The 14,034-nt window shown below is 44.0% G+C and overlaps 6 protein-coding genes across 6 annotated transcripts; 5 read left to right on the top strand and 1 right to left on the bottom strand. All coding sequences in view use genetic code 12, as the record gives it.

Annotated features, from left to right (window-relative positions):
• Positions 1-1,792: 1,792 nt before the first annotated feature.
• Positions 1,793-3,502, top strand: CJI96_0000418 (uncharacterized protein; the record flags this gene model as incomplete). The annotated part of the gene is made up of 1 exon (XM_029034643.2): positions 1,793-3,502. The coding sequence occupies one exon, from the start codon at positions 1,793-1,795 to the stop codon at positions 3,500-3,502; it is 1,710 nt and encodes a 569-aa protein (XP_028889885.2).
• Positions 3,503-4,017: 515 nt separating this feature from the next.
• SET6 (Set6p) lies at positions 4,018-5,232 on the top strand (the record flags this gene model as incomplete). The annotated part of the gene is made up of 1 exon (XM_029034642.2): positions 4,018-5,232. One exon carries the CDS (start codon positions 4,018-4,020, stop codon positions 5,230-5,232), a length of 1,215 nt encoding a protein of 404 aa, XP_028889884.2.
• A 23-nt stretch (positions 5,233-5,255) lies between these two features.
• Positions 5,256-6,665, bottom strand: CJI96_0000416 (uncharacterized protein; the record flags this gene model as incomplete). The annotated part of the gene is made up of 1 exon (XM_029034641.2): positions 5,256-6,665. The coding sequence occupies one exon, from the start codon at positions 6,663-6,665 to the stop codon at positions 5,256-5,258; it is 1,410 nt and encodes a 469-aa protein (XP_028889883.2).
• A 941-nt stretch (positions 6,666-7,606) lies between these two features.
• RPL21A (60S ribosomal protein eL21) lies at positions 7,607-8,398 on the top strand (the record flags this gene model as incomplete). The annotated part of the gene is made up of 2 exons (XM_029034640.1): positions 7,607-7,617; positions 7,927-8,398. The coding sequence occupies 2 exons, from the start codon at positions 7,607-7,609 to the stop codon at positions 8,396-8,398; spliced, it is 483 nt and encodes a 160-aa protein (XP_028889882.1).
• Positions 8,399-8,945: 547 nt separating this feature from the next.
• On the top strand, positions 8,946-10,559 carry NOC4 (ribosome biosynthesis protein NOC4; the record flags this gene model as incomplete). Its single annotated transcript, XM_029034639.2, has 1 exon — positions 8,946-10,559. One exon carries the CDS (start codon positions 8,946-8,948, stop codon positions 10,557-10,559), a length of 1,614 nt encoding a protein of 537 aa, XP_028889881.2.
• Positions 10,560-11,245: 686 nt separating this feature from the next.
• Positions 11,246-13,780, top strand: MCM3 (MCM DNA helicase complex subunit MCM3; the record flags this gene model as incomplete). The annotated part of the gene is made up of 1 exon (XM_029034638.2): positions 11,246-13,780. One exon carries the CDS (start codon positions 11,246-11,248, stop codon positions 13,778-13,780), a length of 2,535 nt encoding a protein of 844 aa, XP_028889880.2.
• Positions 13,781-14,034: the final 254 nt, after the last annotated feature.

Below are 14,034 nucleotides of genomic sequence, written 5' to 3'. Positions count from 1 at the left end.
AAGACCCTGGCAGGCAGGAGAACAAGGGCTGGATGTGAGACAGGGAGGGCAGAGAGCGAGAGAGAGGAACAAAAGGAAACATGGTGCAAAATGCCTTATGCTCGCTTCCGCCGTGCCCCGTAAATGTAGTCCGGGCACCACACGAATACCCGAGCCAAGGAGGAAATGGAGAAAAAAAAGTAGAAAATCACCATATTCCAGAAACTGGCCTGCTTGTCTGTGGTGTTCCTCAGGCGGGAAAATTCCGGTTGGCTCCTATTTGTCTTGCTCGGCGCTGCCAAAAAGTCGTCTTGGCCCCGGTGGGGAGGTGGAGAAAGTGGGTCGGTAAGGCAAAAAAGAAAGCTTAGAAGTGAATGGCTTATGGAGCTCAGATGGAGCTTCTGCAACATGGGGGGTTCTAAGTGGGTCAGGAGCTAAATGTACGGTAACCTCGTATTTGGGGCCGAGAGTGACCCGTCCTCCCTGGGTTCCTGAGGGTACCACGAAGGGGCCAAAGAACAAGCTTCTCATCGCACGAGCTGCCAGGAAGTCCACAGAGTATTCGCAATCTTTGCAGCCGCTTTGAAATTGATTCATACACAATTGCACAAATAAAATTGCGTTTTATTTATTCATTTTTTTTTGTTCGTTTGTCGTCCTCGCCGCCTCTATGAACTGAATCGCAACACCCCCTCGCCGTTGAGTGCCTTTTTGTGTACGCTTTTTGTGTACACTTTTGCTCGTCGCTGGTGCTGGTGGTGATGCAGCACTCGTTTGCGGCGGCGCTGGCACAATTGGCCCCGATAGTGCGGTAAGGCATTTTGGGCTTAAAAAAAAAAAATTGTGATGCTGCTTCCAGCGAGCCAGAGGCGAGCGCGAGGCTTCACCAGAGCAAATACCCTAATTTGCCAAAGATCACTCCACCCAAAGAAAATCACCATAAGAAAATTGTGGGCTTCTCTACACGCCAGCGGCGTGAGATTTCAGGCAATTTTCCGAAAATGGCGTGGGAATGGGCCCTTTTGCCCCGGAAACCCGGGGGTGTCGCTTCTCAAACGGTTTGTGGGGTGCATACTTTTGTAAGGCGATTTTTTTTCACCGTCTCCATCGCTATACCCATACACTTTGCAACCGCTGTTTGCCGCAAAACAATGGTCTCATTCTGAGCGCAGCAGCATAAACGAAATTTCTTTTAAAGCATTGCTTGTAACTAGTTTTTGACAACAATACCACTTTGCGTTGGATTTATGGCCGCCCTTGCTTTCTTTTTAGTCTTATCTGCTTCTGGCGCAACGCACTGCGCTAGCTTATCTTAGCGCTTATTGCCATTGCCTAAAATTGACCAGGCTGAGAATTTTCACGGCCAACTTCCAATTGAACGTTGGGGTTGCGTTGATAACTGTACCTGAATCGAGTATGCCTGGCCGCTATTGTCGTGATAACTTACCAACAGAATTTTATGTGAATTCGTTGCTTGATCAGGAGATGGAGGTTGAACTCCGAAGCAGTGTCCAGCTCCCTCTATTCTTGAAAGCTGCAATCTTAAATACATCATATCTCAATCGCTTGGGACCCTTGGACTGACTTTATTTCAACAAGTCGATTTTTAACCAACAAACCGCCATGCTGAAACCGTTGGCAGGATCATCCTTGTGTTGAAGGTTTGCGATTTGTACTGCACTCGAGCTCAGTAGGCGCCTCTCCCCCACACTCTTTGTGTTGATACCTCTTAGCGGCCTTTCACATCTTAATTCCGTGGAGTCTTATATAAATGTAGATTGTTTGTCTTTGGGTCTAGCTTCCAACCCAAGCAATGTCAAACAAGGAAATCAAGGGCTACTCAGTGTCATACGACGAGGAGCTGGTGCTCTCGGTCAACAGAAACTACATCTCTCTGGGAGCCGATGATTTCCACGATAAGCTAGATGTTGAAAAGTACGGCCAGACGAAACGTAAGTTGAATTCTCGGCATGTATCGCTCATGATCATTGGCCAGTCAATTGGCACAGGTCTCTATGTGGGTTTAAAAGGGCCACTTATGACTTCAGGTTCCTTATCTCTCTTTCTCGGGTTCTTGATCTGGGCCGTCACCATGATCTGGCCCTTGATGCTTGCGACGGGTGAAATGTGCTCCTATCTTCCAATCAAAGGTACTTTCTTGCACTTTGCATCGAGATGGCTAGACCCTGCTTTGGGATTTGCCACCACCTTGATATACTTATACACCACCTTGATGTTCATTTGCGTGGAATCCGTGGCGTTTGCATCGGTGGCTGGCTACTGGACAGACATCTCTCCCGCTGTGTTCATTACCATTTGCTTGGCCACGATTCTATTCTTTAACGTGTTTGGTGTTAATTGGTATGGAGAAGTGGAGTTCTTTTCCTCCATGCTAAAAGTGATTCTTATTGTTGGCCTCATGCTATTTGGACTCATCACCATGTGCGGTGGAAACCCTCGGGGTGATGCTTATGGTTTCCGTAACTGGCCTGAAGGTTGTCTTTTTAAAGAGTACCTTGTAAAGGGCAACACTGGCAAATTCTTGGGACTCTGGAACGTGTTAATTTATGCTGCCTTTGCTTGTGCCGGGCCAGACATGTTGGGAATGGTATCTGGAGAAATATCCCAGCCAAGAAAGAATATTGCAATGGCTGCTAAAAGAACATATGTTCGTATTTTCCTTTTCTATGTTGGAGGCATTTTTTTCATGAACTCAATGTGTTCCTCTGTCAACCCAGATCTCATAGCAGCAGATGCTGCCGGCAAAGATGGTGCTGCTGCTTCTCCTTGGGTTATTGGCATCAAATCGGTTGGCGTCAGCGGTCTTGATTCCGTTGTCAACGCAGTGGTGATGACTTCTGCTTGGTCTTGTGGAAATGGCTTCACATACGGTGCAGCCAGAAGTGCCTGTTCTGCAGCTTTGGCTGGCTATCTCCCTAGAATCTTCTCATATTGTTTGAAAAATGGGTGTCCAATTGTGGCTGTTTGCTCTGCCTTGTCAATTGGTTGTTTGTCATACATGAGTGTATCCAAGTCTTCAGCGGTTGTCTTGAACTGGTTCATCAACCTAGCCACCACCGGTCTTCTTTGCACCTACTGTGTCATGTGGATGTGCTACTTCAAGTTCAAAAAGGCTGTTAAGGCCCAACCTTGTGATCATCCCGACCCCAAGTACTTTAAGGTGACCAAATGGATGTACCCTTGGTTGACCTACTGGGCTGCATTTTTCAACGCTGCTGTTCTTTTCTTCAATGGATTCTGGATTTTCTTCCCTGGCAAGTTCTCAGTTGCCAACTTGTTCACATCATATTTTGCACCTGCCTTTTTCCTTGTTCTCTTTGTCGTTTACAAATTCTGGAAAAAGACAAAATGGAGGACAGCAAAGACCGCCGATATTACAACGGGCAAAGCCGAAATCGACGACGAAGAAGAACTCGAAAATGAAGAATTGGCCCGCCATCAAAGAAAGCAAGGCATCCTATGGAGGATATGGTACAAAGTGGCGGACTTCTGCTTTAACTAATGTGCGCTGGACGCCTTGAGCAGTAGCTGCGATCAAAAGCAAAAAAATAAAAATTTGTAAACTAGACTCAATTATATGACTTTTGAAATATTATCCTCTCCATGAGCTCGACTCACAAGCTCCGATTGCCTGATTTGGCAAAACCTTAGATAGTTTATGCATGGTCGACATCGATAGAAGTATTTTCGCGAGTATAATGTGATGGTGAAGCTTTTGTGCATGAGAATTAAACGAGATGAATATAATGGGTTTTTAATAAATCCTGGCGATCAAAACCGATACTTTCCTTTTTCAAGCAGATTGTCTAGATTTCGATATTAAACCTCCTCCACATATGTTGCCCCAGGAATTACAGATATTGAAACCTGCCAGTCATATTCGCGACCGTTGGCATGCATATGCTGAGATGAGACTTCAGAAAAGCTCAATTGGAAATGCCAGTGTGATTTTAAAATCCTGCTTCTACCTTCGTTCGGATTACTAGCTACTGACAACATCACAAACTAATCCCCAAAATGTCTGTCCCAATATCACCAATACCGGAGCCCCCTACTACAAACCGAGAACTTCTATCATGTCTAGTTCTGGACCCACGTGCAAAGCTAAATGTCCCCAAAGATTTTGTATTTGAAATCACGAATGAGACAGACCCCACAACTGATACGGCCTCGGATTCTGAAGATAATCATGACAGCTCACTAGGGTGTCTCCAGCAAATAAGCCCATTCTTCAATGTGAAGGAAACAGTGTACGGAGGAAGGGGATGCTTCGCATCTTGCTTCATACCTAAAGGAATCACCGTTTTAGAGTGTGCATTTCCTGTTGGAAGCTCTGTTGCCAAAGTTTTTAAAAAAGAGGTTTGTTTTTGGTGTTTCAATAATGACAACGGTAAAACTCTAAAACATAGGTTACGCAGCAAACTCTATTTCTGCTCGGAAGAGTGCCTAAGTAAGTTTCAGGCTTATGATAGCGATGAAACGCTTGCAAACGCCATAATTGCATTTGACCAAAACTTTGGCAAGAATGAGATTGATATCGATAGCCTCGATGTGCCGGAGTATATAGCGGGCATTGAGGGGATAGAGAAAACGTGGAAGCAGACCGACGAATGGGACGTGATGGTTTCGAAGACAAAGCCGACAAAACGCGCCCGATATCTTCCCAAGCTAAGTAAAGATGATTTTGCAGAGGCTCGATACGTCATCAGTGTTGTGCATGCTATGTATAAAGGAAAAAATGGTCCATTAGCGAAAGAGGTTGAGCTATTTGAGACATTGGAGTCAAGTGAGAACCAAAAGGTACAGAAATACCCGTATCTTACTCTCTCATACAGCAACATATTCAAGTTTCTTCGTCTTACATGCCCTCAACAGTTACAGCAGTTCATCACGCCACAAAACGTGCGTGATATTATTGGACGTAATCTTACGAATGCGTTTGGTATCTGGTCGGAGACCACCTCTGAAGACGAAGATAAAGAATACCTCGGCTTCGGTGTATATCCTTCTGCATCATTTTTTAACCATGCATGTTCTTTCAACATCAAGAAGCAAAGGGAGGGAAGCAAATATACCTTCACTACAACAGAAGATATTCAGCCTGACACAGAGTTGTGCATCAGTTACGGAATTTCTGGGGATGAGGATTTGGCGAGTAGAGAATCTACGCTTTCCGAGTGGTTCTTTAAATGCGGGTGTTCGAAATGTTCGCTGGAAAGAACCAATATTTAATTTACATAGTCATCATTATGCATTCAGGACGTGAAATCGTATTTTTTGTAGAAGGCCTTGAATTTCTCACATTCATTGATCTCGTGTGCTTTCGTCTGTTTGCATCTGTCCCAATATGTTCTCTTGGGGCACTTGAGATGAAAGGACATCACCCTTCTAGGAAATTGCAAATCGACAGGTTTCTCAGAAACGAGCTGAGCAGCATATACTTTGATCTTGTCACCCATTGAAAGAACGAACTTAATAAAATTTTTTGATTCGAGGATAGCTTTAACCTGTTTTGTGTCTGATGTGAATTCAAGCAGTTGATTAAATTTTGCCCTCTCGTTGTTTTGCCTGGTACGTTCATTTATTGAGCGCTCAAATTGCTCCTGAGCACCATCGAGCCGTACTGGTATTAGCTGTGTATGTATGTGCACGTTTTCCGGGCGGCTGATCTGAAAAAATACGGTAGCGAAAGACTTTTCGTAGAATGCGGCCGCCACGGTCTTCTGGAACTGTGCCATCTCTTCTCTTTGCTCACGATCTTCAATTATTGGTGTGTGGTCAAACGGTATTATGATTGCATGTCCAGAGAAGTCCAAAGGTCTTTGCGGTAGTGGCATGGGTCCCTTGGCTGTGGCAAGATATGAATGCTTACCTATGGCGACGATCATATGAGATTCGATATTTGGGTTGGAAAGACAAAAAAAGCATTCCTGTGGGGCTACTATCTTGGGCCTTTTAACAGGTTGCTCGTCGTTCTCTGACGCTCTTTTGAGCGGCTGTAATTTTTCACCTGATTCCATCTGTTCTTCAACAACGGAAACATTTTGAGACTCTATCTTGAAGGGGTTGACGCCATCAACAAAAGGTAAAGATTCCAGTGGATCAATGGAAAAGGCATAAAACCACTTATTTCCTGACCCCTCCTGGCCCAAGGATATCATTCTGCAAGCTTTTGTTGGTGTCCATGGAAAGGCAGGATGCTCATAAAATCGACCCTTTTCTGTGCCCACAGCGAAATGATACCGTGGCTGAAGCTTTGTTACCATCTTATCAACTTCACGGTCGCCGATGACCGAGAGTCCCTGGGTTTTTGCAATTGCCAATGGCCAATGGAACGACACTAGTATATCTACATCACCAGTAGCATCCTCACATATCCTGTCAAAGAACCCAATCTTCACACCTGAAGCAAGCTTGAGAGTCAGAAACCCACCTGTAACACATATAAGATTTTTCATGATATCCGTGAATTGCTCTTTTTGTTCTATGCTGCCAGTATAGTAGGTGGGCACCTCAGGAACTGTGGGACATGCCTTTAGATCGTACTTTCCTAGTAGAAGGACAGCTTCGAAAGGACCATTTTTCGAATTCTGTAAGTTGGCCTTTTTAATGATAGCATCCAAGTTGTCAGGGTTTGGATGTAGAACTAGGATCTTCGTCTTCATGGTAAATAGTCCGACCGTGTGCGATGAGGTACATGCGATGAGATCTGGGGTTAAGTCGCACACAAGAAGGAACCTCAGTGATAAGCGATAAAAGAAAAGAGTATAAAAAAAATGATAAGGAAGGTGAGGAAACCGGTTGAGGGATGTATTATTTGGGTTCAGATAACTAATTCCACAGCTTAAGATTATTCTACTGAAAATCAAAATAGAAATGCCGTATTGGAGACCGCCTATGAGAAATTACTAACTGATATACAACAGACGAAGGATTATTCATGGAAGCAATCACACATTCTATTATCATGATATATCTTTGATGCTAACAATCACCGAATGTCTGGAGCAAAGTGTGTGCTGAAATTGCCGTCGCTTGTCAACACAACACCCATGACAAATCCTAGATTGCATCCTCAAATACCACACTGAATCGAGCAGGAATTGTCTTGCGATAGCTATGAGAGAAGTCTTGAGTAAATTATTGACAGCGATCTGAGCATCCAAGCAGTTCCTATTCATCCATGTTCATGATACTTTCCATCCTTCAGCTCAGAAAGGTACCTAACTTCAAGGACAACAACTCTCTGTTCACTAGGCACAGAGGTTAAATTCCTCGACATCAAACAAAATTCACTCAGTGAGTTGTAACCATCCTTCATCTCCAGTAGATTACTTGGGTGTCGTTTTCTCCTGTAGCACTAGGTGCATAAGCACCCGTTTTGCAGCCATTGAGATCGCTAGCACTAAATAGCAGTCTAGGGCTAGGAGCCCTAAGTTTTACTGATCGCACGTGCGTAAATTCGTCCAAGACCTCTATACACACGACGCTAGCCACTGAGTATGGCAGCTCATGTGCAGTGCCGAAAATTTTCCTCTCACCTTCTCACGAAAAAACTTCAATTCTGGTAAGAGTCCGTCTTCGATAGATTCAATAACAACCAAAAATGGCCCACACGTATGTTGCAATAGAGCTCTGTTCATGAGCAGGAAGTTATCATGTCGAAATTTGCAAAGCGTTTTCATCTTCTATTCCAGAGTGCCCCAATGTATCATAATAATGCACTTTCAATTCAACCAACTTTCATCAAGGCAGACCATATATTCGTATTCACAAAAACTTTGAGAGTCAAAAGAGATGTACAATTCCAATATCAAACCAGAAAAAACACTTAGATCTCATTGAGATATGAATAGAGAAGTGATCGCTATTGTACTTCTGACAGGAAGCTTCAACCTACACCTTAAAAATTATACTAACAGACAGTCACGGTTACAGATCTCGTACTCGTTACATGTTCCAACGTGACTTTAGAAAGCACGGAACCATTCCTTTGTCTACTTACTTGAAGACTTACAAGGTTGGTGACATTGTGGACATCAAGGCCAACGGTTCTATCCAGAAGGGTATGCCACACAAGTACTACCACGGTAAGACCGGTATCGTTTTCAACGTTACCAAGACTTCCGTCGGTGTCATCATCAACAAGGTTGTTGGTAACAGATACATTGAGAAGAAGGTTAACTTGAGAATCGAGCACGTCAAGCACTCTGCTTGCCGTACTGAATTCTTGAACAGAGTCAAGACCAACGCTGCTTTGAAGAGAGAGGCTAAGGCTAAGGGCGAGCAGATTGACTTGAAGAGAAAGCCAGCTCAGCCAAGAGAGGCCAAGGTTGTCAAGATCGGTGAGAACGTTCCTCAGACATTGGCCCCAGTTCCTTACGAAACCTTCATCTAAGCTGTATAATCTAATCATCAATCCAGGTATATTTAGGATCAAGTGTAGGCGATAACAGAAGATGTAAAACGAGAATGCGTTGCAAGGATATCTTGGACGCAAAAGTGATGCCATTTTTCCTATTTCCTTTCATTGAAGGAATACGATGTGAGGCTCACGGTCGAGGATCCACTACTCAGTTACTTTCTCCTACTTCGAATGCCCTTCCAAGGGTCAGAAACTCTTCAGGCGTTTGTTAATGTAACAAGGTAAGTTGTGCCAAACGCTGTCACCATTTAAACCCAGCCATCCGTACGGACAACGTTTCCGAAGGAATCTCGTCCAGAGGATAAGACTCAACTCCAGAGGGAACAGTAAGGTGTTACACGAGACTTCATCATATTTTATAAAACTTGGAAGGTCATATACCTTCGAAACTTTGGGGCCGGGAATCGTCGCTCTTTTATGAAGGCTGGCCGGGTAACTCACCTCTTCGCATCTACACCGGTACGTTAGGACCTCACATACATAGTTAGTTAGATGCGCGCAGAGCTGAGCATAGACAGCGATGGCCAAAAAGAGAGGATCGAAGGGAAATGCGCTGGTAGCAAAGAAGCCTAAAGCTGATAAAGAGGAAAAGCGTAAAGTGGTCGAAGCTGTGGAAGAAAAAATTCTCGAGCATCACGAGATTGCTGAGCTAGCTGAGAAAGTGACACAAGATAGAAAGTACAATGGCCTAGTACCTTTGATAGATGAGTATCAAATAATTGAAAAGAAGTTATTGAAAGAAGGAGACCAAAGTTTTGATAAACATGCTAGGCTTCTTACAGAAAAGCTCACGAAGTGTTTCGAGGTTCTCATCCTGTCCAGTGTGATGGAGGAAACGAAAGATGAGAAGAAAAAGCTCATTGCATCCTGGGTGAGAGACAAGTATGACAAGTTTAGGGCTAGACTATGCTGGTTTGTTAACACTCGACTCCCATTTCAGGCCTCTGTTCAACTTGACGCTGTCGACTCTTACCTAGCTCTCTTGGAAGAGGAAACGACAAAATATGGAGAATTTCCTGTCGCCATGTACCAGGAACTAGTCATCGCATTACTTGCTAGTGATATTGGCTGCAATAGGCCAGACGGAAGATCGGACAATTATGTTGTGCAAGCATTTCTGGCTCTATTTTGCGACGACAGAAACTTGCAGCTTAATTTATTTCAAGATTCCCTTGCTGATAAACTCGTGGAATGGCAAAGTCTCGAGCGTCCTACTAGAGACAAGATTTTTGCAAACTACTTTGAGCTTATCAAGGATGGTCTTGTCCCTGACGATGAGGAATCTACCAGCCCTGATGATCTAACCGATGACTTGAAGGCTAAGTTTCAAAAATGTTTCTTGGCTTGGGTCAGATTACCAGACTTGTCTGCGGCTCAGTATAAGCTAATTCTAAATTCCATGGACTACAGTATCCTACCATACTTGAGCACACCGTCCTCCATGATGGACTTCCTCACCGATTCATTTGATCAAGAGGAAGATGAAGTGGTTCATCTTCTAGTCATCAAATCACTCTGGCAACTTATGAAGGATTACAATTTGGAATATCCTGACTTTTACAACAAACTTTACTCCTTGCTCACGCCCAACCTTTTATACATCAGATACAGAGCACGCTTCTTCCGCCAACTCGACTTGTTCCTTAGCTCAACACATTTGAGCGCTAACTTAGTTGCATCATTCATCAAAAGACTCGCTCGTTTGGCTCTATCGGCTCCTGCACCAGGTGTTGTTATCTTGTTCCCATTCATTTATAACCTCTTGAAGAGACATCCAACTTGTATGATCATGCTACAAAACCTGGAGGGGCGCAACAACCCAGATTACAAAGACCCCTTCGACAACAAGGAAACCAATCCTCAAAAAACTGGCGCGTTAGGGTCCTCTCTTTGGGAGCTTGAAACACTTCAAAGCCATTATCACCCCAACATCGCAACCTTGGCAAGAATATTTGGTGAGCCGTTCAGAAAACCCTCATACAACATGGAGGATTTCTTGGACTGGACTTACGCCTCCTTGCTCGACAGTGAAGAGAAAAGAAGATACAAGGGTCTAGCGGCCCTCGAGTACGAAGAATGGGAAACACTTTTCGGACAAGACAATGCTTTCATGGAAGGTTGGAAGTTAAGTTGAACATTCTCGTATAGAAGTACCCATTAATTCGCAAATAGCCACACATCATCAATGCATTGTACCATCAAATTCAGTACCTCCAGCTGTAATTACGGACGTCCTCATTTACCCTCATGAAAACGTTGCAAAATTCACATCACACTTGATGATCCTACTTGCAGTCTTCAACGAGGATTATTCCGATACTTTAGTATTTTTTGTGACATGATTTACCTTTTCTTTAACCTAAATCTTTTTCTTCTGCTATTCTTCATGGCTAAGTCGTCATCTTTGAGATGCAAACAACACAAAAAGAGTTTATATATTATATGGTGATGCTTTTGACAGGTTAAATAGTAGTGATATATGCTAGTAAATTTTCTGTACTTTCGGTTGCGATCAAACCGGTATTTTTTTTTTTTTTGCTACATCAATAGCTAAATAACATTTTCATATTGATGTGGTTTTCGAAGGTTTACAGTTCATCTGTACACCCAATTTCCCTCCTAGTTATTCTGTTCACCTTGTGTCGGCCGCGACGCGTCCCTTTTTTGTCTGACTTTTCGCGTCTAATAAGTAGGCTCTTTTGGGAAAACTAATTACGCGCTTCGGGATACATACATTTAACTAAACAATTTTTTTTCTTCTCCCTCTCCAACCATCGATTCACTCGTTTCCTTTTGAACCCAAATATTTCTTAGACAAAGATGGACGACTTGAACGATCAGGTCATTGACGCTGTCTTCAGTGATCGTGTAAAAAGGTTCCAAGAGTTTTTAGACCAGAATTCAGAAAATGGTATTAGCCACAGATCTGCCATCAAGGACATGCTCATGAAAGGCAAATTCAGATTGCCAGTTCTGCTTGATGAGATTCGTGACTTTGACGCTGAATTTTGGAGGGGCCTTTTGGATACCCCTGTTGACTACTTGCCAGCCTGTGAGCGTGCTCTCAGAGATACTGTGATGACGATTTATGACCCTCATGACAACCGCTACAGCGAGATTGATGAGAACCAACAATTTTATATCTCCCTTAAGGGCGCCTTTGGTGGAAACCAAGTGACCCCTCGAACCATTTCGTCGAACTTCCTTTCGAAAATGGTTTCTATTGAAGGTATTGTGACAAGAGCCTCTTTAGTGAGACCAAAGGTGATCAGGTCGGTTCACTATTCTGAAAAAGCAGCCAGATTCTTTGCAAAGAGTTACAAAGATAACACAACATCTTTTGATGCAATTTCCACTCCTGCTGTTTACCCCTTGGAAGACCCCAATGGAAACGCACTTACTCCAGAGTATGGTTACTCTACATACAGAGATCACCAGAAGATCTCCGTTCAAGAAATGCCTGAATCTGCTCCTGCCGGTCAGTTGCCAAGGTCTGTTGATATCATCCTTGATGATGATTTGGTGGATACTACGAAGCCGGGTGACAGAGTCCAGATTGTGGGTATTTACAGAGCTTTGGGTGGTGGTTCCAACAACTCTTCGTCTTTTAAAACAGTGATTTTGGCGAATGCCGTCTACCCACTTCACGCCAGATCTACAGGAGTTGCTGCTCACGAGAAGCTTACTGATCAGGATGTCAGAGAGATAAACAAGATGGCTAAGGAGAAGAATATCTTTGATATCTTGTCCAACTCGCTTGCGCCCTCAATTTACGGTCTCGATTACATTAAAAAGGCAGTTTTGCTTATGATGTTCGGTGGTAGCGAGAAGAACTTGGCCAACGGAACACATTTGAGAGGTGATATTAATATTCTCATGGTGGGTGACCCATCGACCGCCAAGTCCCAGATGCTTAGATTTGTGCTCAACACAGCTTCCTTGGCTATTGCAACCACCGGTCGAGGCTCCTCTGGCGCTGGTTTGACCGCGGCCGTCACCTCAGACAAGGAAACAGGAGAAAGACGTTTGGAGGCAGGTGCCATGGTTTTGGCTGACAGGGGTGTTGTGTGTATTGATGAGTTTGACAAAATGTCCGACACTGATCGTGTGGCTATTCACGAAGTTATGGAACAACAAACTGTCACCATAGCAAAGGCTGGTATTCACACCACCCTTAATGCTAGATGCTCTGTTATAGCTGCTGCTAATCCTGTCTTTGGCCAGTATGATGTTCACAAGGATCCACATAAGAACATAGCCTTGCCTGATTCTCTTTTGTCTCGTTTCGATTTGCTTTTCATTGTTACAGATGATGTCAATCAAGTGAAAGACAAGACTGTGTCCGAACACGTTTTGAGAATGCATCGTTTCATCTCCGCTGGTTTGGCAGAGGGTGAGCCCGTGAGGGAGCGTAGTGTTGTCTCCTTGGCAACTGGAGAAGACCCAGTTGACGACTCCTTCGAAGAGCCCATCTTTGAAAAGTTTAATTCCCTTTTACATGCTGGTGTCGCCAGAAGCGGTGCAAGTGGTCAGACGCCAACGTTGCTATCCATTCCATTTTTGAAGAAATATGTGCAATATGCTAAACAAAGAATCAAGCCGAAATTGACGGAGAGAGCATCTCTGTACGTTGTGTCTGTCTACAAAGACTTGAGAAACAGTGACACAGATGTCCACAGAAGAACAGCACCCGTCACCGCAAGAACATTGGAGACCCTTATTCGTCTCTCTACCGCCCACGCTAAGTTGCGTTTGTCCAAATCTGTTGATATTAAAGACGCCAAGGTTGCCGAGGAGCTCCTTCGATACTCGTTGTTTAGAGATGCTCACAACAAGAAGAAGACTGCCAAGAGAAGAAGAGAAGAGCCCAGGTACGGTGAGCTTGATGACGAAGACGATATCGATCAGGAACTCAATGTTGCAGAGGCCGCCATTCACAGAGCTACTATAGCTCAAACGGTTCGCCCAGATTCAGAGGAGCCAACAGAAAACAGATCGTCAACTCTTCCCGCTGGCGTCGAGGAGAACATGAGAAATATGCACATCTCAAGGGGTCAAGCGCAGCCCTTGTCTGAAACAACTGGCAGCTCGCATGATCACAATGTTGCCGTCCATGCCGAAGGTATAAGTGCAGAAAGATATGCTTTGTTCTTACAAGTCATGTCAAGAATGATAAATTCGACCATGTTTGACAGCTATGGTGGCGCCTGTCCTAAGGAAACCATTATCGAGGCTATCAACGAGGACTTGCAGCAGGAGGAAGTCTTCAGTCCTATTGAAATTGAAAGTGCATTCGCCAAGATGCAAGATGAGAACAAGATTATGCTTAGTGACGACAAAGTGTGGAAGATTTAGGGTTATGGGTTATTCAGTGTATATTACAATGTTTCATTAAACGAATTAAAATTGATCCACTCATCGCGCACTACTATCGGAACTCTTCTTTCTACTTCAACATGACCTCTGACTTCGTCGTGAACGAAGAAGATGAGCTTCTAATGCATAACTATCACACACTCCCCGAAAATTGCAAAAAGTATTGGCGCAAGCGTTACCAGCTCTTCTCCAAGTTTGATGAAGGGATCTATCTCACTTCGGAGCTCTGGTAT

This window comes from Candidozyma auris, chromosome 1 (assembly GCF_003013715.1).
Source record: "Candidozyma auris chromosome 1, complete sequence".
In the NCBI taxonomy this organism is placed as follows: Eukaryota; Fungi; Ascomycota; class Pichiomycetes; order Serinales; family Metschnikowiaceae; genus Candidozyma; species Candidozyma auris.
This window is presented reverse-complemented; position numbering and strand designations above follow the sequence as displayed.